The 25,121-nt window shown below is 34.2% G+C and overlaps 1 protein-coding gene across 7 annotated transcripts in view; it reads right to left on the minus strand.

The window, feature by feature from the left end:
• SNF4Agamma (SNF4/AMP-activated protein kinase gamma subunit) overlaps nucleotides 1-25,121 on the minus strand; it is a 143,871-nt gene that overhangs the window by 114,752 nt on the left and 3,998 nt on the right. For all 7 annotated transcript variants that reach the window (XM_074176641.1, XM_074176640.1, XM_074176635.1 and 4 more), the window contains one exon: nucleotides 14,381-15,106. In XM_074176641.1, the coding sequence (XP_074032742.1) occupies nucleotides 14,381-15,106 (726 nt within the window). The remainder of the gene's footprint in view (nucleotides 1-14,380; nucleotides 15,107-25,121) is intronic.

The following is a 25,121-nucleotide window of genomic DNA, read 5'->3' on the forward strand; positions in this document are numbered from 1 at the left end:
CATAGGCATAGTAGTAACTTAATAAAATATTTATAGGGACAGAATTTCTGAGATTCCAAATGACGAAACAATGCTTGGATAATTTTATAGAAATAGAGTCAATATGATCATTCCAGGATAATTGGGAGTCAATGTTCAACCCTAAGAATTTTACTGATTTTTTCTGCACAATAGATTTAGTATTAGCTCTAACTAATATACTGCAGTCCATTTCTCCAAGTGAGAAAACAATGGTATTAAATTTATTGCTATTTAGTACGAGACCGTTTCTGGCGCAGTAATTAAGCATATTAGCAACTGCAATATCAGCCTGGTCAGATAACCCTTCACAAGAAGAAGAACTCAATAAGAAGGACGTATCATCAGCAAACTGTACCGTACAATGTTGTTGATTAATATTAGAGATGTCGTTGACGAATAAGAGAAAGAGAGTAGGACCCAGGACACTACCTTGGGGAACACCTGTTAATGTTACGATTTTCAGAATGATATATTCCAGATTTGAGCCTAACCTTAACAGATAGTGATCTGCCAGTCAGATAAGTCTTAATCCATTTTAGACTTTGGCCGCGAATTCCAGTATCATAAAGTTTATCGAGGAGAAGTTAATGGTTGATGGTATCAAATGCACGTGACAAATCAAATAGAATACGGATCGATTTTTCGCCATTTTCAAATTTGGATAAAACATGATTGACCAGAGAAAGAGTCGCATCTTGGGTGGATAAACCAGATTGGAATCCATATTGGCTCTTTGCGAGTAGGTTATACTTTTTACAGAAGGATACAAGTCTGATGAGATAGGATTTTTCGAAAATTTTCGAAAATGAAGACAGCAATGCAATACCTCTGTAGTTGGAGATTAAGTGCTTTTTTTTTGTGAACAGGAACAACAATAGCATGTTTAAAACACGAGGGAAATAAACCCTCAAGGAAAGAGAGATTAAGTAGGTATGTAAGTGGTTCAATGATTAGTTCAGCAACATACAACAATACTCCTCCTGGTAATTCGTCAATGCCACTAGAGTTCTTAGACGATATGGACTTGATGATATCAAAAAGTTCAGTTTCGTCTAAAGGATGAAGAAAAATAGAGTTTGTTTTTATATTGTAATGAAGTTCAACAGCAGGTTCAGAATCATTGATTAGAGAATTTACAGAGTCAATGAAATAATCATTAAAGACTTGAGGAATAACAGGACCACCAAAATCATCAAAATCAAAATTAACTTCATTTCACTGTTAATACAACCAAATATTTTAACTAAGACTTCAACTATTATTCAAATGTCTATCACCTTGTTAGATCGCTCTGTACTGCACTGTCCGCGAAACTTCACACTTCACTTGACTATATCGATATGCTCGTAGCTAGCGTTAATATATGACAATCGAAAGGCCTCGAAAGTGGTAGAATATTCGCTGGAATTCTGTCACGAATTGAATTTCGCGAGCTCCAGTATAAGGACCGCTCACTCAGAGTGAATATCAAGAAAATACGGAAAAACGTTAGTTTTTCCAGGATATTTCAACTTAGTTTTGAAAATTAAGATGTGAAATACCGTTTCCTAAGTGTTAGGATAATCATTTTATGGAAAATGGCCTTTTTAGTTATTTGGACAGGGAAATCGAGCTTTCTTCAAAGAAACATCGATAGAGATTCTTAACAGCTTTCGATTGAAACCTCAATCGCGTTCCTAGCGATCGTGGTTCAATTATTATTAGAGTTTGAGTGTTGAAAAATAATACATTTTTCAAAGGCATTTTTCAGCCAGAACGACTGAAAATATCGAGACACGGCATGAGTCTTTTTGCCTCAGGACGTCGAGTTTTAAATGAAAGCAAGGAAAACGAAAATTTAGCATTTTCGCGATTGTCCGAAGATAACCGAGCAAAGCCGAAGACTGTTTGATTTCGTTTATCGTACGACGCATATTGAGGAAGCGAGACGACGTATGAACGAAATGAGATGGCAAACACCGCTTGCATAAAAACAGGGTCGTAAACGTAGTCATCAGTGCTGCCGTTAAGGTACTATTGTACCGCATTCGGTACTATTCCATGATTTTGATACGAAGATACTACCCGGATCAATATGTAGACTATTCGGTACTATTTACTATAATCCCAATTTTTTACATTTTCACGTTGACTCCCATCGAGTACAGTAAAAAATAACAACAATATGTGTGGCAACAATGCAATTCCGTGTTTCAAGTTCCAGATCAGCAAATACCGTACTTGTGTCAAAATTGCGAGCTATCATCATAACTCTGCATTATTTAATCCTGTGTTCTGTATTGTGCCTGTGAACTGTGGTTCTGTCATCTGTCAGTCAGTCAGCAGAACAGCAGTTTCAACTTCTAACCTCACACCTCACCTTGAGAAATTGGTTTTATTGTTTTGTCAAAATAAATAGGAATATGGACAGGTAATAATTCTCGAATCTAGCTACTTGAAAACGTCTTTAGTATTGTTCATTCTATTGTGACAGAAACCTAATTAAAACAAAACACATTTGCAACCGTGAAAGAGCAATTTGAAGAAGGAAAAAGACACCTTTTTATCAAATGTTCTGATTATGATCTTTCTCTTAAGGAACATTTCTTAGTTTCCAGCAAATTGTTTACTCCATATATTTTCCGAATTTAAATGGATAACATTATTACACGTTTGGCATTACTGGCATTTGGTCTGAAATGATTTATGCGCATGTGCCATGCCTAGTCTTGCGCAGTACATTTTGGGTACTATTTTCTTGTAAATTTCGGTACTTTTTGAATTGACGTTGCGGCAGCACTGGTAGTCATCGGAATTTGGTGGACACGAATCGTACGATTTAAGCGACTGGTGATTGGTCGAGAGGCATCGGATGACGTTACGGGAAGAGTTTGTCTTTTTTCTATAAATATGTGAACGTCTTGGAAAAGTTAGTTAGTTGGTGTTGAACGTGAGCTTGTACTAGTCGCTCTTGAAAACTTGGAAGAATTTCTATTCTTTTTGGACTTGGAAGATTTTCGTTGCGATTTTTACTGAAGAGAGTTGCGGTTGCAGGTATTTGGTGATATACAACAAAAATTCCACAAGATTGACTTGTGGAATTTTTGTTGCAGAGCATTGGGTTGCCATCAAGGTTCCTTTTGGCACTCCGCCATATGACAGCAGTCTACAAAAACCTGCAGAAGAAGAGCAGGTCCCTACTGAAGTTGCTCAAGCTCAGGTACCCTGTGGAAACCAAACGGTGTCAACGAAGCGGTATATCGAGTTTAAATTTGAGTGGGTCAAGACATCATTAATTGATGTCTGAAGCTTGCTGGAAAATAATAAATTTCGAGAGAAATAAATACGATTTAAAACCAACAATCAAACTATCATCTGATGAGATGAACAACTTTTTCAGTAACATTGCTGATAATATCATTAATTCTCTCCCGTATGTTGCAAACGAGGAGGTTTCAAGTTTTAAGAAATTTCCTGCTCCGTGTAAGTCATTTTTCTTCCGACCCGTGCATGAGATAGAAGTTTTGGAAGCGATTAATTCACTGAAGGACACCAAATGTTCAGATACCCATGAACTCAATAGTCGAATACTAAAGGAAACCTCGTCTATAATAATCCAACCTCTTACTATACTGATCCATTTAATCTTATGTACTGGTATCTTTCCAGATATCTTAAAGTCTTCTAAAGTAGTGCCCCTTTTTAAAAAAGGTGATGAAAAAGCCATCGATAACTACAGACCAATAAGTATTATTTCCATATTCAGTAAACTGGTTGAAATTATAATTAAGATTCAGCTCTATGCCTACTTTTAAGGTAATAAATTTTTCAGTAACTCACAATATGGTTTCAGAAAGTCGCGCTCAACAATAGATGCAGTGTACGACGTCGTGTCTGGCGTGAGTGAGGAACTTGAGCATGGCAATCACACAGCGTTGATGCTTTGTGACCTGTCGAAAGCGTTCGACTGCGTCTCACATGAAATTCTATTGGAAAAATTAAACTATTACGGAGTTAGAGGTATTCCGCTTCACTCAATAAGAACTAATCGTCAACAAGCAGTGATGCTCAACGGTACCTTATCAAACTTTCAAACTATTAAGCATGGCGTTCCGCAAGGGTCTGTTTTGGGCCCGCTCTTATTTGTCATTTATGTGAATGACATGTTCAAACATATGTTGCCGTTCAAATCGGTTCTTTTTGCGGACGACACCACTTTCATTCTGTCGGATAAAAATAATGATGGGTTACAGTCTCATCTCGACGATATATCTAATAGTGCTAACCAGTGGTTTCTATCTAATAAGCTGAAACTAAATTGTCTGAAAACACAATACATCCAGACTTCTGCTAATAATCAAATTATCTCTCATTGTGAAACTAATGAAGTTAAATTACTGGGCATTACATTAGATAATAGACTTAACTGGTCTGCACATATTTCTCAACTGAAGAGAAAACTCTCGGGTTCTCTATTTGTTCTTCGCCAATTGAAGTACATCACTAGTGCAAATATATTAAAAACCTCATACTTTTCACTGTTTCACTCAGATATCAGTTATGGGGTACAACTTTGGGGAAATTCATGTCATTCCATTCAAATATGTAGGATGCAAAAGAAGGCATTGAGAGTGCTGGCTAATATTGGATACAAGGATCACTGTCAAGAATATTTCAAAAAACTTAGAATTATGCCATTGCCAACTTTATTTCTATATTTCGTCTTGATTGAAATCCATAAGAAGAAAACGTCCTTGACGAAACAATGTCCTATCCACGAACATAACACACGAAACGCTCACCAAATTAGATTAAATCGATTTCGTGTTCACTTTTCGCAAAAAAATTCCATAGATTACTCTCTGTACAATATTTTGCCCTAAGATTTCAAAGAACTCAGTCTGAACACATACAAGAGAAAACTGAAAAATTACACAACACAACAAAAAAATATTTTTTGAATGTTTCCTACACTAAATTAGTCAATTTCTACTAATTTTGGGGTGATAAAAACGAAAATAACAATGAAAAATTTTTATTAGCTCTGGTTTTTGAGATACACAGTACTTAATCTTAAAGAGTAGTTATACTATACGTGAAAAGTGAAAGTACATAAAACAATATTGTTATGTTTCTTTTAGAATATTTTAAGTACAAAATTAATAAAAAAAAAAACATTATTCTTAGTGTTTTGACAAATAAAAGAAGTTTGTACCAACAAATTTCAATTAAGTCCATCCGATTCATTGTAAGATCGATGTCGTTTAGCTTGTCTTTTATACGAGGTTTTCTTTTTTCTCAAAAAAAGGAAGCAAACCTTTTTGACGCTGACTGTACTGAGATATTTTCACATCATGTTTTAGAAGATTCCACTGTTGTAGTCTTGACCCTAACAGCTCAGCCTTTTCCTTAGACAAGTGAAGATCTCTTATAAGGTCACTCAACTCTGCTTGACTAATTCTGTGCGGATCACTAGACCTATCGCTTACCTCAAAATCAGGGTCATAGGATGTAGAAGGATGGGTTGCTCCTTCTAAACAGTCTTCATCACCTTCCTCTAAAATTTCATAGTTTTGGGGTGGAGAAGGGACTGGCAAATTGTCTGAGTGTGGTACAGGCCGAAGAGCAGATGGGAGATTAGGGTATTTAACCGTTCCTCTTTTCTTCATAGATAAACCTTGCTTAATGGGAGGAGTTAAGCAGAAATAACAGTCGTCTGTATGATTGGTAGGCTCACGCCAAACCATAGGTACTGCAAAAGCCATTGCCCGGTTTTTATTTTTCAGCCACTCTCGCAATATGACGGAACAAGAATTACAACATATATGAGGAGCCCATGATTTATCTTGGTCCCCAACTTTCACACCAAAATAATGTTCATAGGCTGTCTTAACGATAGGTGTCATTTTACGTTTCTGAGCCTTAAATGTTATTTCACCACATATATAGCAAAAGCTATCGACAGAATTCACACACTTTCGAGGCATTTCAGATCAGCACTTAAATTAATTTAAAAATCAACTTCACACGATAATTTCAATAGCAACCACGTGCGTACAATTGACAAACTCACATAGGTTATGTTTACTACTTAAGAACAGCTGATGAGAGGGGTGTTATGTAAACAAACATGTGTATCAACTGTTGGTGATGAAATATTTCATTTGTTGAAAACTCAATATACATATATATAATATAATGATACTATATCTTGAAAACAAGAGCTAATATATAATTTTTATGGTCACTTTCGGTTTTAACACGTGGAAATACATTAAAATCATCTAATTTCAACCCCGAAACAAAAACTTTGTTGTGTTGTGTTATTTGTTGAGGCATTACTTCTATTCTGTCGATGACTTTGATTTTCAAATAATAATAATAATAATAATAATTTATTTAGCCACTGAGGTACAATATGTACATATGGTATGTCAACAGGTATGTCAACAGGTACTATTTATACTAAACATATACATTTAAAATATAGCAAGTAAGTAAGATATAAAGTTTAAAATCTCAATGAGAGTTTGTTAGAATACTAAACAAAATAAAACTCAGCTGAAGTTGCCATCCAGATACTCTTGTACATTATAAAAACATTTTTCAATAAAAAATTCCTTAGTACTTTTATAAAAAATATTGTCTGATTTGGAGTTTTTTAAAAAGTTGGGTAGTTTATTATAAAACGTAATAGCACTATACTGGGGAGAGTTTTTAAATTTAGCTACAAATATCCTATTAAAATCTCTACCAGAACCCCAAGACATTATATTGAGTGAAATATGGGAATAAGCCATAGCGAAATAGATTGCCAAAAGACCTTGTTGGTCAACACAGTTTTTCATTTGCTTGATCGCAAAATATGCTTTATTTAGTTTTTTACAGACACTATCGATATGTTGATCCCAACTTAATGTTTCATCCAAAATTGTTCCTAAAAATTTAACTTCGTTTGCTGCATTGATATTGATATTATCGCACTGAGCTAATTCACTTATGGTACCCCAAATTCTATTATTAAATCTCATCGATACCGACTTTGAGGTATTCAGAACTAGACGATTAACATCACACCAGCTTGTGAACTGGTCTATCACAACACAACAAAGTTTTTGTTTCGGGGTTGAAATTAGATGATTTTAATGTATTTCCACGTGTTAAAACCGAAAGTGACCATAAAAATTATATATTAGCTCTTGTTTTCAAAATATAGTATCATTATATTATATATATATATGTATATTGAGTTTTCAACAAATGAAATATTTCATCACCAACAGTTGGTACACATGTTTGTTTACATAACACCCCTCTCATCATCTGTTCTTAAGTAGCCTCACATAACCTATGTGAGTTTGTCAATTGTACGCACGTGGTTGCTATTGAAATTATCGTGTGAAGTTGATTTTTAAATTAATTTAAGTGCTGATCTGAAATGCCTCGAAAGTGTGTGAATTCTGTCGATAGCTTTTGCTATATATGTGGTGAAATAACATTTAAGGCTCAGAAACGTAAAATGACACCTATCGTTAAGACAGCCTATGAACATTATTTTGGTGTGAAAGTTGGGGACCAAGATAAATCATGGGCTCCTCATATATGTTGTAATTCTTGTTCCGTCATATTGCGAGAGTGGCTGAAAAATAAAAACCGGGCAATGGCTTTTGCAGTACCTATGGTTTGGCGTGAGCCTACCAATCATACAGACGACTGTTATTTCTGCTTAACTCCTCCCATTAAAAGGTTTATCTATGAAGAAAAGAGGAACGGTTAAATACCCTAATCTCCCATCTGCTCTTCGGCCTGTACCACACTCAGACAATTTGCCAGTCCCTTCTCCACCCCAAAACAATGAAATTTTAGAGGAAGGTGATGAAGACTGTTTAGAAGGAGCAACCCATCCTTCTACATCCTATGACCCTGATTTTGAGGGTAAGCGATAGGTCTAGTGATCCGCACAGAATTAGTCAAGCAGAGTTGAGTGACCTTATAAGAGATCTTCGCTTGTCTAAGGAAAAGGCTGAGCTGTTAGGGTCAAGACTACAACAGTGGAATCTTCTAAAACATGATGTGAAAATATCTCAGTACAGACAGCGTCAAAAAGATTTGCTTCCTTTTTTTTGAGAAAAAAGAAAACCTCGTAGTTTGTTCTGATGTTAATGGTTTGATGGACTGCTTGAATTTGGATCACACTCCATCTGAATGGAGACTGTTTATAGACTCTTCAAAACTAAGCTTAAAAGCTGTACTTCTGCATAATGGAAATCAGCTACCCTCTATTCCTATAGGTCATGCAGTTCACATGAAGGAAACGTATATAAATATGAAAACACTTCTCCAATCAATCAAATATGAACAACACAAGTGGCACATCTGTGGTGATCTGAGAGTCATTGCTATACTCCTAGGAATGCAATTAGGGTTCACCAAGTACTGTTGTTTTTTGTGTCTGTGGGACAGTCGGGATAGAAAATCTCACTATAAAAAAATGAACTGGCCTACACGAGACCTAAACCCTAATGAGAAAAATGTAGTTTACGAGCCTCTTGTAGATCCTAAGGATGTTCTCCTTCCCCCATTACATATTAAGTTGGGACTAATGAAAAACTTTGTGAAGGCCATGGACCAGGAAGGACAAGCTTTTAAGTACTTGAGAGCAAAGTTTCCCAGGTTGAGTGATGCTAAAGTCAAGGAAGGCATCTTTATTGGGCCTCAAATCCGTGAAATCGTAAATGATCCTGCTTTTGACATGATTTTAACAGGAAATGAAAAAAGAGCCTGGGAAGCCTTTAAGGGGGTTGTACATGGGTTTTTAGGTAACAAAAGAGATGATAACTTCACAGCATTGGTTAAAGAGCTTCTTCAAGCTTACCACCAACTTGGATGCAACATGTCCTTAAAAATTCATTTTCTTCACTCTCATCTTAATTTCTTCCCACAAAACTGTGGAGCTGTGAGTGACGAACATGGAGAAAGATTCCATCAAGACATTGCCTTAATGGAACAGAGAAATCAGGGCCGTTGGAATGAAGCAATGCTTGCAGACTACTGCTGGTCTGTGTGTAGGGATGCTCCAGAAGTGTTTTATAAAAGACAAGCTAAACGACAGCGATCTTACAATGAATCGGATGGACTTAATTGAAATTTGGTGGTACAAACTTCTTTTATTTGTCAAAACACTAAGAATAATGTTTTTTTTATTAATTTTGTACTTAAAATATTCTAAAAGAAACATAACAATATTGTTTTATGTACTTTCACTTTTCACGTATAGTATAACTACTCTTTAAGATTAAGTACTGTGTATCGCAAAAACCAGAGCTAATAAAAATTTTTCATTGTTATTTTCGTTTTTATCACCCCAAAATTAGTAGAAATTGACTAATTTAGTGTAGGAAACATTCAAAAAATATTTTTTTGTTGTGTTGTGAATCAGTCTAACTCTTGTTAGCAAATCATCTGTAGTAGGTCCAGCGACGGTAATGGTGGTGTCGTCAGCGAACATAGTTAAATAGCAATCACTCATATATTCCGACAGATCATTGACAAAAATTAAAAACAATAGGGGACCAAGAACAGAGCCTTGGGGAACCCCCAATCTAACCTCGCGTTCATTAGACATTGAATTTATTTGCTTTACAATTATGCTACGACCACTCAAGTAAGACTTAAACCATAGTTTGGGCAAACCATGCACACTTAATTTGGTCAACACAAAATTAGTTGATACCGTGTCAAATGCTTTTGACAGGTCAAAAAACACACTGATAATAAAATCATTTTTATCAAGTTTTTCATGAATATGACTGGGAAAACAATAGCTAGCTGTTTCAATAGAATGATTTTTCCTAAAACCGTGTTGGCAGTTTGATAGCAGGGTATTACTTTCCAGATAGTTGATAATTCTGCTAGCCACTAGTTTTTCATATAGTTTGGAAAGTTCACAAAGCAGAGAAATTTGTCTGTAGTTATCTATTTCGTCTCTGCTACCTTTTTTAAACAACGGTAAAATTAGAGCTTTCTTGAATTCATCAGGAAAATATCCTTGGATGAATGATTGATTGAAAAGATAAGTGAGTGGGTCGATTATAGCATCTATTATGCTCTTAATAGTACTCATAGATAGATCATCAACGCCTGATGACTTTTTATTTTTCATTAATTTTAGGGTATCATGTATCTCACATTTAGTTATCGGACTGTCTTCGTATGGATAGAGAATATTAAGCTTAGTACTTGTAGTGCAAGGCAGTGATAAGTTTAGTCCAAAGTGATTATTTATAAGAGATTCGGCGGTTTTTGAAAAATGCTCAGCAAATGCTTCAGCTACTTCTAAGGGCTTCCCAATGGTTTTGGATTCAAGTTTCAGGTTGATGTTACTTTCAGCACAGGAAAACCCACGTTTGCCAAGCTGATTGTTTATTATATATGTAATTACATATGTAATTGTTGTGTAAATTTTAATTTGTGAATGTTGTGTAAATTTTAACTTGTAAATTTCGAATTTAAAGCCAAACATGACTTGCTACAAACATATTGTATTATGTAAAGTAGTCAAATAAATACTATTATTATTATTATATGTGGTAACCATCTTCCACGGAAGAGCATGAAGACTGTGAAGACTGTGTCAGGTATCGACACAGGCCAACGATGACATTTCGGGGCGAAACGTCTTTAAGAAGGGGGCAATGTAACAAGCCGCCCCTGATCAGTACGCCGGCCGACTCATGGAACAAATACATGACATCACCGCGAAAGAATGCAGTCGGGAATCGCCGGTAAAATTCTAGTACCGAACCGACTACAGAATTCTAAAAAGGACCGTTACCGATATAAGCCCATCTTCCCGACTCAAGAGGGCAGTTGAGAAAGTGAATCGAGCGGCTAAACAAGAAATTCAAATAGTGGACATAAATTAGGCGTTAGTTGCCAAGTGTTGTAATAAATAAATTAGTTTGTGATTAGTGAAATATTGTCGGAAATAAATTTGTTTAGGACAGTTAATTCATTAATTTGTAACAATATTCCATTCCAAATTCAATTCAATTCAATTTTATTTGGAATATGTTAATATACAATTTATTAATATTATGGTTAGGACCACTAGGAGTTTGAGGAAAGCAGCCTAAGCGCAGGTGGCTTGTAATATGCTTCCGGCTGTCTCCCCGTGGAAGTACTTTAAAAATATATCAGGCACAAAAGTAACAAAAGATTAAATAACTGTTGCAGTTGTATTAGTGAATAGACAGAGGAAGCTGGTATATTTTATGAGAATAAGTACCTATAATTATCTATACATCTAGGTTTACATAATATTGGAAATAGGTACACATACACTGAAAGACATATTGGAAGATTAGAAAATGTACTGAGTGATATTTCTGGGTTATTGGGTATGTTTGAATAAACTGTTTATACGAGTATTATTTACAATTATGAATTCTTTTGTATTTTTTTTATACTTTAAAAATGTGGTATTTATCTTTATTTCAAGGGGAAGCATTTTATACAGTTTTGGAGCGAAATAGTAAACTGAACGTTGGGTATGACTTTTTTTGTAAAGGGGTATATCAATGGATAAATTATGTACATTTCTGGTGTACTTTGTATTTGCCTTAGAATAATTGATATTGTTTGAGTATATCCATATAAGATACTGGTGTACATACAAACTTCTTATATCAAGCAGATTAGTTTCAGACTAGAGTTTTTCTGTATGAAATTGTCTGTTTTTTTTTCAACATTATTTTTAAAACTGTATTCTGGAGCACCTGTACAATATTTAGCACATTCTCAAACATTCCACCCCACACTGTGATACAATATCGTATAACTGACTCAACAAGAGATTTGTAAAAGATAATTAAGCTTTTTTTTTGTGAGTATATCCCTGAGTTCATACATTTTATAGCTAAGATGTCTAAGTCTTTTTACTATATATTGCAAATGTTCATCCCATCTCAGATGTTGGTCCATTACAACTCCTAAATACTTTAGTTTAGTTACTCTTTTTCAATATATGGACATTCACAAATGGTTTCAGAACACTTTGGCATATGTAAATAAATTTTTTGTTGGACAGGTTGGTGGTTGCTCAGAAGAGTGAAAGTAATAAATTTCGATTTTTCAACATTAAGGTTGAGAAGATTGTTGCTTAACCAAATTTGTATTTTACCCAAACACTCTTCTGCTACTTTATATACCTGTTGCCATGTATCACCTGTACAGATAATTGCAGTATCGTCAGCATATGATATGAGGTGCCCTTTGAAATTATTTATGCGACTTAAACTATTAATATATGCTAAAAATAGTATTGGACCTAAAACGGTACCTTGAGGTACGCCACTAGAGATTTTAGCCAGTTCACTAACATTGTTACCTATTTTGACCCGCTGGGTTCTACAAGAAAGATAATCTGTAAAAACATTATTTGCCGGTCCTCGTATTCCATATAAATTCAGTTTATTTAAGAGTGCTTCATGAGAAATTGTATCAAAGGCCTTGGCCAAATCAAGAAAAATTGCAAGACACTTTTTTGAATTGTCTAAGGCATCCGATGCTTGCTTAAATAGAGAGAGAGAGAGAGAAAGTACTTTATTGTTCATGAATAACATCATGGTTACAAAGTTGAAAAATTAAAAAAAAAAAAAAATATAAAATATACATAGCACTGATACCAGAGAAAATATGTCAACAACAATTAAACTTGTTAATAAAAGGTAACATGTCACACTTAATACTATATAAATCTACACAACTATACATAATAAAAGATGAGCAACACTATGCGACATATGGAAATTAAAAAAGGATTATTCTAGTATTTCACTAAAGTATTCATTCAGACTGTAATAGGCTCTGTCTAATAATAGATTTTTTACTGCTCTTTTGAATTTATAGAAGGATCCAATGGTTTTTATTGCAAGTGGTAAGTGATTATATATTTTGCCACCTTTGTAGATAAAAGAGTCATATACAAGAGACGTGGTAGGCAGTGGGAGTTTGATGTCATTACTTTGCCGAGTTACGTAATGTGAAGAATTTGAACCAAATTTATTCAAATGTTTTTTTACAATGAGTACCGTTTCTAAAATATACAATGCTACTACAGTTAGAATTTTATGAGATTTAAATAGAGGTTTACAGTGGTCGTTAAATTTAGCTTTACACATGTATCTAATGGCACGTTTTTGTAAAATGAATATGCTATTGAACAGAAAATTACAGCAACTGCCCCAAAATGGAATGCCATATCTTAAGTGTGATTCAAATAATGAATAATATACAATTTTAGCAGTTGGAAAACTTAATTCTTTAGAGATTAGTCTAACTGCATAGCAGTTATCTAAAACAGCTAGTTCAGTATTACTTCCATTAATGAATCCATACTGCCTTTCTGTTAATACCTCATTTTTTTTGAAAAAATTCCAGTAGGCGAATTTTGAGGGCATGCTCCAATATCTTCGCAAAATTATCTATTACAGAAATTGGTCGATAGTTGCTGAGATTGGATTTATCACCAGATTTAAAAACGGGAGTGACTATGGAATATTTCCATTGCAGTGGTATTTTGCCAGTTTTGAATATTAAATTGATTATATAGACAAGGGGTTGTACCAAATACAGGTGTAGAGTTTTTATAAGTTTGGAACTAATTCCATCGGGACCAGGTGTACGATTGTTTTTTAATTTTGATATAATGTTTATAATTTCTTTATCATTTACCGGGGTGAGAAATATTGAATTTACTATTGATTTGTCGTTCAAAAATTGTGGGGTCATTCTATAAGATTTATTTATTTTTTTAGCCATTTCTCTGCCAACACTAGCGAAATATTTATTGAAAACGTTTGCTTTTTCCTCATCTTCCCTAAATATCTTATCTTTTAATTTGATTTCCCCTATATTTTTTTGTTTTATATTTCTATTAGTTATTTCATTGATTGTTTCCCATGTTTTTTTGCAATCTTTACTATTTTCCTTTAATTTATTTCTGTAATAGTAATTTTTTGTAATTCGTAATAATTTACTCAATTCATTTCTATACCGCTTATATTCATTTCTCAATTCTGGGTTCATATTTTTATTCATTTTCAGTTTCAGTTTATCTCTATAGATTCGATTAAACCTACAGTAATCCACGGTTTAAGTTTGTGCGAAGATTTTTTTTACGTATGTGTCTTGTAGTGCAGTCTTTTAAATGTTTTTCAAATTTAGTAATAAAGTTATCATAGGATTTTTGTGATTCATTGCAATTTATAACATCAAACCAATTTTCGTTTTGTAACACATTGTAAAGTTTTGTATAGTCAATGTAGCTATAGCTATGGGATGTGTTATTCGGGATAGGATTAGATTAAAATAAACTCACCCGATTTAAATCAGCGTCTTTTCTTTTGACCCATATATCTTCAGCGCTTCCGCCTTGATCGATAGTCGAACTGCTGCTGCTCTTCATTTCTATCAAAGAGGAATCGAAAAACTTCGCATCGTAATGCAGGTTCTGCAGTGGCGCCTTGAAAATGGTACGAACAGAGGGTTTCTTGGGGTCGCACGAAGAAATAGCATGAACTGTGTTAGCTTGAAAATATTGTTTCTTGTTTGAAAATAACTTTGCGGCTTTCGACAACTCCTTCGGGGGCTCATTTTGACTTTCCTCGATGTTAGGTTTCGTTATCACAAACTTATGCGTTGGCCCACTTATTGTATCTATCACAGCAAGTTTAGAACCACTCGACGGGTCTGGGGACGATTTGTCACTGTCTGACATATTTGAAGGCACTAAGTCTCTCTTTTCTTGTTCTTCGTCCTCTTCACGGCACTGAGACAGGCGCCTCGAGCTTATCGTCAATTTCGAAGGCAAACTATTAACATGTTTATTCAAATAACACTGAACAAACGAACTATTTTGATCGAATAATTTTTCAAAGAAAAGTGGCGATTCCTCATCAGACGCTGAAGCTCTTTCTGTACCACTTTCAATATTTTCTGATGCAGTGTTAAACGATGAAGGTCTATTTTTCGCCGGTTCCCTCGATTTGTAATCTTTATTTTGCTCATCCGCACCATTTGTATGTAAGGAAACATTCAAGTCCATCTAAATAAAATAAATGACTATTCAAAATAAACCAGTGTAGTAATATCGTGATAATAATACACTCGAGAAACGGTTTCCAATTCCTAGAGTGTTGAAAAAATCGATTTCAAACTACCAGGGTGGTTTTAGAAGTACCCGGCCTGACCTAGAGATGGCGGTTATTTGAAAAATATCACTATACTACAAAGTACACAATCTATAAAGCATATGTTTCAAGTTTGAAGACGCTGCGTTATTTAGTATTTTTTGCAGCCATGGGTCACAAGATCTTTTTTTTTTTGGAACTTCTGTCCAAAGGCACCGAAAATTATGATCCGTGGCTCATTCGATTCGGAATGATCTTTAAATTTAGTAAAAAAGGGATGGGTTTGGTTTTTTGCAAATATCTCGGAAAATATTAAAGATAAACGAAATTTCAACAGATACAGTGTGTCTCACTTCTCATGGTAACACCCCCGTATCTTCCGTAATATTCGAGGTAGAAAGATGAAACTCTCAGGACTGATGGAAATGCTCAAAATGCACCTACCACCTGAATAGGGTTGGCCAAAGTGATATACACTGTCCGCCACTCGCGATGGAACACTCCATTTTTACGGTAAAACATATTAGGGGGCAAAATAGGGTCAAAACTATTTCAGATTCGTGATCAGGACTACCAACTTACTACGATTACACTTTTTTCCTGAAAAAATTTCAGTCCTGAAAAATCCGAATTTGTCTCACTTCTTATGGAAACACCCCCGTATCTTCCGTAATATTCGAGGTGGAACCATGAAACTCTCAGGACTGATGGAAATGCTCAAAATGCACCTACCACCTGAATGAGGTTGGCCAAAGTGATATACACTGTCCGCCACTCGCGATGGAACACTCCATTTTTACGGTAAAACATATTAGGGAGCAAAATAGGGTCAAAACTATTTCAGATTCGTGATCAGGACTACCAAATTACTACGATTACACTTTTTTCTTGAAAAAATTTCAGTCCTGAAGAACCCGAATTTGTTTCACTTCTCATGGAAACACCCCCGTATCTTCCGTGATAATTGAAGTAGATTTTTTTTTGGTTTTGACATCAAAACATGAACGAAATTGTTTAAGAGAAATTCGACTTTTGTTTTCACATAAATAATTTATTTTTTATTTTGTTGTCAGGAAAGTTATTCCTTCTCAATAAGAGAGAAAATGGTAATTTTGTAAGAGGAACGGAAACATGTAATCAGTGAGGTTTTGGGATGTTTAATGTTAGTTCATATTCTCATTTTCCCATTATTTAAAAAAAAACAAGGATATTTTGTGGCGAAAAATGTTATGTAGTTCAAAATTCTTTCGAAGTACTACTTTCAAAATCACATTTTCAATTAAAAAACAAAATTATCAATTTCAAATGATTTAACTGTTGACAATTTTATATTTTCGTGCCTACTATGAAATTTCCCTCCAATCGAACACATTTTTCTATACGCCTTCTATTATTTCCTCCAACTCTTCTCAGTTCTCTAGGTGTGATTTCTCTTCACGCTTGTATAATTCTTGCACGGAAATCTTCCTCCTTTGTTGGCCTATCCTTATAAACTTTATTTTTCAAGTTTCACCATAAATAAAAATCCAGTGGAGTTGAATCTGGGGATCGTGGTGGCCATACTACGAGAGGGCTATTGGGTCCTATCCATTCCATAGGTAGATTCCTATTCAACCAAACCCTTGTTATGCCACTATTGTGAACTGGTGAACCATCTAACTAAAAAATCATGCTGTGTCTCACATCCAAAGGTAGTTCTTCCAACACATCGGAAAATACATTTTCGAGAAAATCAACGAATAGTCGTCCGTTTAAATTTTGATCGAAAAAAAAATGGCCCGATAATATTTTCGTTCAGGATACCACACCACACATTAACTTTCTGAGACATTTGGTCTCTACAATTCACCACCCAATTTGGATTTTGTTCAGCCCAAAATCTCATGTTCTGGGAAGATACAACACCATTCGTGGTAAAAGTAGCCTCATCACTGTATAAGATATACTTTAAAAAATTCCTGTCATTGAGATAATTTCCCTGCATCCATAAACAATACTCGATACGGTAGATTTCATCTCCTTCGTGCAAAGGAAGACGGAAGATACGGGGGTGTTCCCATGAGAAGTGAAACAAATTCGGATTTTTCAGGACTGAAATTTTTTAAGGAAAAAAAGTGTATTCGTAGTAAGTTGGTAGTCCTGATCACGAATCTGAAGGAATTTTGAGCCTATTTTGCCCCCTAATATGTTTTACCGTAAAAATGGGGTGTTCCATCGCGAGTGGCGGATAGTGTATATCACTTTGGCCAACCCCATTCAGGTGGTGGGTTCATTTTGAGCATTTCCATCAGTCCTGAGAGTTTCATCGTTCCACCTCGAATATTACGGAAGATACGGGGGTGTTTCCATAAAAAGTGAGACAAATTCGGATTTTTTAGGACTAATTTTTTTCAGGAAAAAAGTGCAATCGTAGTAAGTTGGTAGTCCTCATCACGAATCTGAAGGAATTTTGAGCCTATTCTGCCCCCTAATATGTTTTACCGTAAAAATGGGGTGTTCCATTGCGAGTGGCGGACAGTGTATATCACTTTGGCCAACCCCATTCAGCTGGTGGGTTCATTTTTAGCATTTCCATCAGTCCTGAGAGTTTCATCTTTCTACCTCGAATATTACGGAAGATACGGGGGTGTTTCAATGAGAAGTGAGACACACTGTATAGTTTAAAAAATATAAAAAACACGCTTTTAAAGAACATCGAACTAAAAAGTAGAAAATATTTTAAGCTAATATAATATATTATATAAAGCGTGTAAAAGAGATCCTTAAAGAGGAGGAAATTTCCTAAAAAAGGCCCACCTCCTGAAAATTCATCACCAATATTTATAATTTTAATTTAGAGGCCGGTGATACGCGTCCCGCACGCGCTGGCGATACGGACCTTTGAACAATAAACATTATTCGATCCCATTAAATATCATTATTTAAAAAAAAAGTCTCATATCTTTTAGACACTTGAATAAACGAAAATCCATGGAAAAAAAATCCCGTGATTACTTTATTTGATATACTTTATTTGGTTAACTAATTTTTACAAGTTTTAAATTTACATAAAAACCCTGATTAGGTATTGTTAAACTAAAAACCTCAAATTTTGTTCAAAAAAGAATCCCGTTGGAAAAATTTTAAAAAATTTGTTTTTCTCCTTTGTTATTAATAATCGAAGACGTTAAAAAGTGAAAAATTCAATTGAATTAAATTAAAATTATTTCTCATAATTTTCAGCTCTATTTGTTTAAAAAATTGTTAACAAATGTATTGTTTATGAGATATTTGAAATTTTTTGGGGAGATTTTTATCGGTAATGAATATTGTGATTTTTAAAAACAAAATCGTTTCCTAAAAAAATTCATTGCTTAAAAACACATTTGTTGATTATCAATTTTTTTTAATCATAATTTCTATTTCTCTTTGGTATTCTAAAAAAAACTTTTTTTAAGTTTATATTTCACTTAGTTATTTAATAAACATTTTGTTTCCAACAAATTAATTTTCACGATAATTTTTTTTAAATACTACCAAAAAGAACAAAAACAACCATGTGTAACTTTTTGTGAAAAAAAATATTAAAAAATAGAGACTTTTTTTTACGCAAAAGGTGACAAATTGTTCTTTTTGGTTTTTTTTGTAGTATTTCATCGTAAAAATTAAATTGTTTAAAACAAATTGTTTATTATATAAATAAAGAAAATATAAATTAAAAAAAGTTTTTTTCAAAATATCAAAGAGAAATAGAAATTTTGATAAAAAAAATCGTTTCTTAATATTCACATTTAGTAGCAAAAAAATTGTTAACCAACAAATGCGTTTTTAAGCAATGAAAATTTTTTAAAGAAACTATTTTGTTTTAAAAAATCATAATATTCAACACTGATAAAAAAATTTCAAATATCTTATAAACAATACAGTTGTTGATAACAATTTTTTAAACAAACAGAGCTAAAAATTATAAAAAACCATTTTTATGTAACTTTAAATAATAAGAAAACGAATAAATTTGAATATAAAAAAAAAATTCGTGCTTTCATTGAATTTTTCACTTTTTAACGTCTTTGATTATTAATAACAAAGTGAAAAATCAAAATTTTTCAATATTTCCAACGGGAATCATTTTTGAAGGCTTTCAAGAAAAGCTCCAAGAAGTGAACGAAATTTGGGGTTTTTACTTTAAAAATTATCAGGGTTTTTATGTAAATTCAAAACATAGTAAAAATTAGTTGATTAACTATATCTAATAAAATAATTATGGGAAATTTTTTTTCCATGGATTTTCGTTTATTCAATATATAATGATATTTAATAGGTTAAAATAATGTTTGTCTTTTAATTAAAATTATAAATATTGGTGACAGAGTTCCGGGAGGTGGGACTTTTTTTTAGTAAATTTCCTCCTCTTTAAGGATCTTTTTTCAAATTTCGGATATCTTCAACATTTTCCGAGATTTTTGCAAAAAACCAAACCCCCTTTTTTTACTAAATTGTTTATAATTTTTGCAATTTTTTTGAACACCTCTTGAATTCTACTCTGGGCGAATCTCCTTCTTCGTTTACAACAGTAAAATATGAAATCAATTTTTTTAATATGCAATAATATGCAATAAACTTTATGAATCAAAAATAAAATTTTACAATTTCTTGTTGCACATTATTTTTTATTTAATACTTCAAATTTCCAAACTCTAACCTGAAAATATAATTTTTTAGTTTTCAAAATTTTAAATCTCTTCCCCAAAGTTTCCTTTTTTACAATACAATTCAATATTCCAAATTCCCAAGTTTTGATCGCCTGAAACATTTTATTTCATCTTACAGAATTCAAAATAATTTCTCTAAAAATCTACATTCTATGATTCTTTCTCATCCCAAGATTTTATTTTTTGCTTTCAAAATTCAAAATATTCGCATCTGAAAAGTTCATTTTTAGCTTTCTAAATTCAGAATATTCCCCTAAAAATTCCTACTCTATGATACTTTTACTTAAAATTTCAAATTATTAAGCTACCTCACCTGAAATATTTAATTTTCAGTTTCCAAATTTTCAAATCCTCCCCTCTAAAAATTCCCATACAATGGTACTTTCATTTGTTTATTCTTTCAAATTCCCAAGCTACCTCAACTGAATTATTTTATTTTTAGCTTTCAAAATTTAGAATCTTTTCCCTAAAAAGTCCTCTAATGGCACTTTTATTTGATCTTTCAAATCCTCAACCTACGTCACCTAAAATATTTCATTTTTAGCTTACAGAACCTTTCTCCTAAAAATTGCTAATCTACAAGTTTTATTTGATCTCACCGAGAATATTTTATTTTCAGCTTCCAAAATTTAGAATATTTCCCCTCAATATTCTTCTGTATGGTACTTTTATATTCTTTCAAATTCTCAAGCAACCTCACCTGAATAACTTCATTTTTAGCTTTCAAAATTTAGAATCTTTTTCCTAAAAAGTCCTCTATGGTACTTTTGTTTGATCTTTCAAATCCTTAAGCTACGTCACCTTAAAAATTTCATTTTTAGCTTCCAGAATTAAAAACATTTCCCCTCAATATTACTCTTGTATGGTACTTTTATAATGATCTTTCATATTCTCAAGCTACCTCACCAAAATGATTTTATTTTTAACTTCCAAAATTTAGAATCTTCCTCCTTAAAAATTTCCACTCCGTGGAACTTTTAGTTGATCATGAAATTCTGAAGCTATCTCACCTGATTTTATTTTTAGCTTCCAAAATTTAGAATTTTTTCTCTAAAAGTTCCCACTCTATGGTACTTTTATTTGATCTTTCAAATGTTTGACTGATCTCACCTGAAATATTTTATTTTTAGCTTCCAAAATTTTTCATTCCCTTAAAAATCCCTACTCTATGGTACTTTCGTTGATTCTATCAAGTTATTAAGCTATCTTGCCAAGACGCGTTTCGGTTACACCGTAGCTTCCTCGGTGTTAGCGAAATGCGTTTAGAAAAATTGTTTACGTAATTAGTATAATGGATGCTGGCTAATTGGAGTCTTCAGTGGTTTATATTACGCAGTAATTTTTGCGCAGTTTGCCATCTATTACACTTCATCCGATTCTCTATTGATTTAGCTTTGTTTATTATTCAGATTGTGGAAGGAATACTCAAAAAACAGTAAGAAGTAGTGAATTACTGTAGTGATAATGGTATGTAGTTGAATACTTTAAAGACATCCCAAATAAGAATTTTTTTCTAACAATCGATGGAAAAACTACGGAGAATAAAGGGAGAATAGAGTTCTTGGAAGTTGTATCCACAGAAAATTCACCTGGGTGGATCACATCAATTTAATGTGTTCCAAACTCTTCTACTGTTATAAGCATTTTAAGAGAAATGGCATCAGATAGTAAAATGTGATATAGGAATGTACAGCTTGTCAAATCTAGGAAGCGACTTCAGTCTTGGCTCAAGGGGGAGGAGGGAGAGAGATATATAGGAGAGAGGGGGAGGGGGAGAGATGGGGGAGGGGGAGAGATGGGGGGAGGGGGAGAGATGGGGGGAGGGGGGAGAGCGAGGATAGAGAGGAGGAGGTGGGGAGGGGGGAGAGAAAGATAGAAAAAGGGAGGGGAAGCGAGAGGGTAGATAGGGGGAGGAAGAGACAGGGAGAGGAGGGGTAGAAGGGGAGGTGGGAGGAGAAAATTCTCAAGTCTCTTCCTAGTTTTGACAATCTTTAGGCTTTCACGGCTGGCGTCAATGTTTTGGTTGGTTTTCGGGTTATGCCGTGGTCTTCTTTGGTTACAATCTCCAAAAGTTTCAACTGCAACTACGGCATTCATCTTCAGTGGTGTGGTCGAAGTACTCTTTTCGACTTATCAACTGAAACTGAAGCTCTCATTTCTGCCATGTCATTTATATTGCTGATTCACTAATGGCGGGTTTGCGCGTACTTCTCGCGCGATTTTCATGACTTGGCTTCGTTTTGACGCCTTTTAATGCTGTTTACCAGATCTTTAGTAGATATGTTCTCTCTACCTTTCTGTTGAAGTTATCTTGGTGTTTGTGTATTTTCTATGGCTTCTAAATACATTATTGCTAAGTAATGATTCGAAAATGCTAGCATCTAGGTATTTTCGAACAGGATCTTGTGTTCCCCTTCGGACAGTGCCTGTTCTTCTCGGTCTGTCCCAATCGGAAACTCCGCCTGTGCTCGACTAGGCGGGTATAGTATTTCCAATACCAATTGGAACAGCACAGAGAAGGAATTCCCGTCTCGACATAGGCGTCGGCATATTATTTTTCAGTGGTAATTTTTCAGTTACTTATTCTTACAATCATAGGAATTGATCACCCCATGAAAAAGTTATATCAACTGAATTTTTCCACCATGGGTAATTATGAAAAACTTCGAAATTTAAGGTAGTTGATTTCCGAGCCGAAAACTCTAAAATACAATGAAAACACAAATAATCACAGCGAATTCTCGTCAAACATATATTTACAAAATAAAAGAGGCCAACAAAATTGCTAGAAAAATCAAAATTCTTCTTCGCTATATTCGGATGAGGTGGAATCATCATCGGGTTGAATAATGATCGGATTTATGGAACTTTGCACATATTTGTTCTCTTCTTTTATAACGTGGGCAACACAGTTCTTCCACACATCACTATTACCTACTTCATTCACCACTGGCCTTATATTGTCAAGCACTACAGCATTCAAAGTCGGTGACTGATAACATTTCCGCAAGCTTTCTTTCATTGTGGCCCAAACAATTTCAATTGGATTGAACACACAATAGTATGGAGGCAAACGTAAGAGAATTATACCACGTGTTTCACACATCGAATCAATAATATACTCTTTTTTGAAATTACGTTGTTTCATGGTTGCCAGTAATACCTTTTTCTTTGGAATCTTTTCGGGTATTTCCATGTCATGATTTCGCATGAAATCAACAATATCTGCTTTTTTTGTGTTATTGTTTGGTATTGTAGTCAATAACCGAGAATGATACGAAGCGTTATCCATAACAATAACCGAGTTTGGAGGAATATTCGGGAGAAGCTGCTCACTGAACCAGGTTTCAAATAAAGCCGCAGTCATATCTTCGTGGTAATCAGCAGACGAATCTTTTATATTTTTGGCCGACAGAAGCAAAGCGTTAGGTACGAAACCACTTTCATTCCCGGCATGCAAAATTATAACACGTTTTCCCCTTGAAGAAGGTGTGTTCAAAGCACAATACTTGGTTTCGTCTACCCAGCCATATTTGACAACATCATGGGTGTCAAACCAAGTTTCGTCAAGGTAGATTATATTTCTGCTGGATTCTCGGTAGCTTTTCATTCGCCTCAAATATTCTTGTCGGAGTTGAACAATGCGTGTCGATTCCATTATGACCATCCGATTGTTCATTTTTTTATATTTGAAACCACAAGAAAATAAGACACCTCGTAGAGTTTCTAAAGATTTGTAATTGTAATCGGGATAGTCGAGTAATTTATACCAAATCATTTCCAAGGTTGGTACTTCATTTTTTTGGTATATACCATAAATTGTTCGCCGAATCACATCTTTTGTAGCACCATCAACGTTTGCGAATTTGTTATTCCTTTGTTTTCGTTTCATTGCATGGTCAATGATATCCCCTATTTTAATGACTCGAAGAACTGTCGAACGAGATAGTTTCGTTAACTCGCATATTCTATTCACAATAGCATTCTGTGAAGTGTGACAGTTTTCCTTCTTCAAGCATTCATGAATATTTAAAATTACTCGCTGAACTTGAACATGTAAATCCTTTTTTTCAAATTCCGGATCCCTGTCGATTGACACAGATTTCTCACACGTAATGTTATCATTTGTTTCAAAGGGTCTCCAAAAAGCCATATTGAAAGTACCCAAAAACACTAAGATTTTCACAAAAATCGGTTTAAACGATGAGATTGGAACCTTTGGTGTAAAAGTTGAAAACTTTTTTTAGAGATCAATTACCCTAACACCAAACTAATATTTTTGCACTCGACGCGCGTTTCGCTAACAAGGTTAGCATCTTCAGGAGAATCAAATTGATACTGAATCTAAAGACAAGGGTTAGCTATTTATATACCTGAAGTTTTTTGGTCCGATGCGGACTTTGTTTGTTAAATGATGATTATCCTAATTGATTTTTCGGTAATTAACTAGTAGAACCACTACCTGCAAATTAATTTGTCCGCTTTTTAATCTATTGTTGACAAATTAATTTGCAGGTAGTGGTTCCACTAGTTAATTACCGAAAAATCAATTAGGATAATCATCATTTAACAAAGTCCACACCGGACCAAAAAACTTTAGGTATATAAACAGCTAACTCTTGTCTTTAGATTCAGTATCAATTTGCTTTTCCTGAAGATGCTAACCTTGTTAGTGAAACGCGCGTCAAGTGCAAAAATATCAGTTTGGTGTTAGGGTAATTAATCTCTAGAAAAAGTTTTCAAAAATCGGTTTGCAAAACCACTCACTACCTCACCTAACCCCACGAACACACGGCACTGATAAATAAATATTGTGAAACGGCCAAATAATTAGTATTCAGCCAGTCCAGCCAGCCGAGCCTTTATTCCTCAACTACATTTGATAGCACGTTTACCAACTATCTGGGCGACTAGGGGCCACAGGCAAGAAATGTTTATGACTGTACCAGGGACGCTTTGAACATAAAAGCACTGGTAGTATATACATTTCCAATTAGCCGGGCAGTGATTATGAACACCCCTCGTAGTGCTCTTATTTTTATTGCCGTTCCAATTGGGAATGGATAGACTATACCAATGCTTCTTTTCGTATGACTGATATAGACTTACCACAGGTTCATGGAATCCTGTAAACTCCCGCTGATGTGAGTAGATCTCTGCTGTCTTTTGCTGATTTCAGATAGTCCGATATTTTCTTCGTTGGTTTGAAGAAAGTGTTAATTCTAAAGAAGGACACAAT

This window comes from Leptinotarsa decemlineata, unplaced genomic scaffold, assembly GCF_025532065.1.
Source record: "Leptinotarsa decemlineata unplaced genomic scaffold, Ldec_3_MD MMD2_tig00001973_RagTag_RagTag, whole genome shotgun sequence".
Taxonomy (NCBI): Eukaryota; Metazoa; Arthropoda; class Insecta; order Coleoptera; family Chrysomelidae; genus Leptinotarsa; species Leptinotarsa decemlineata.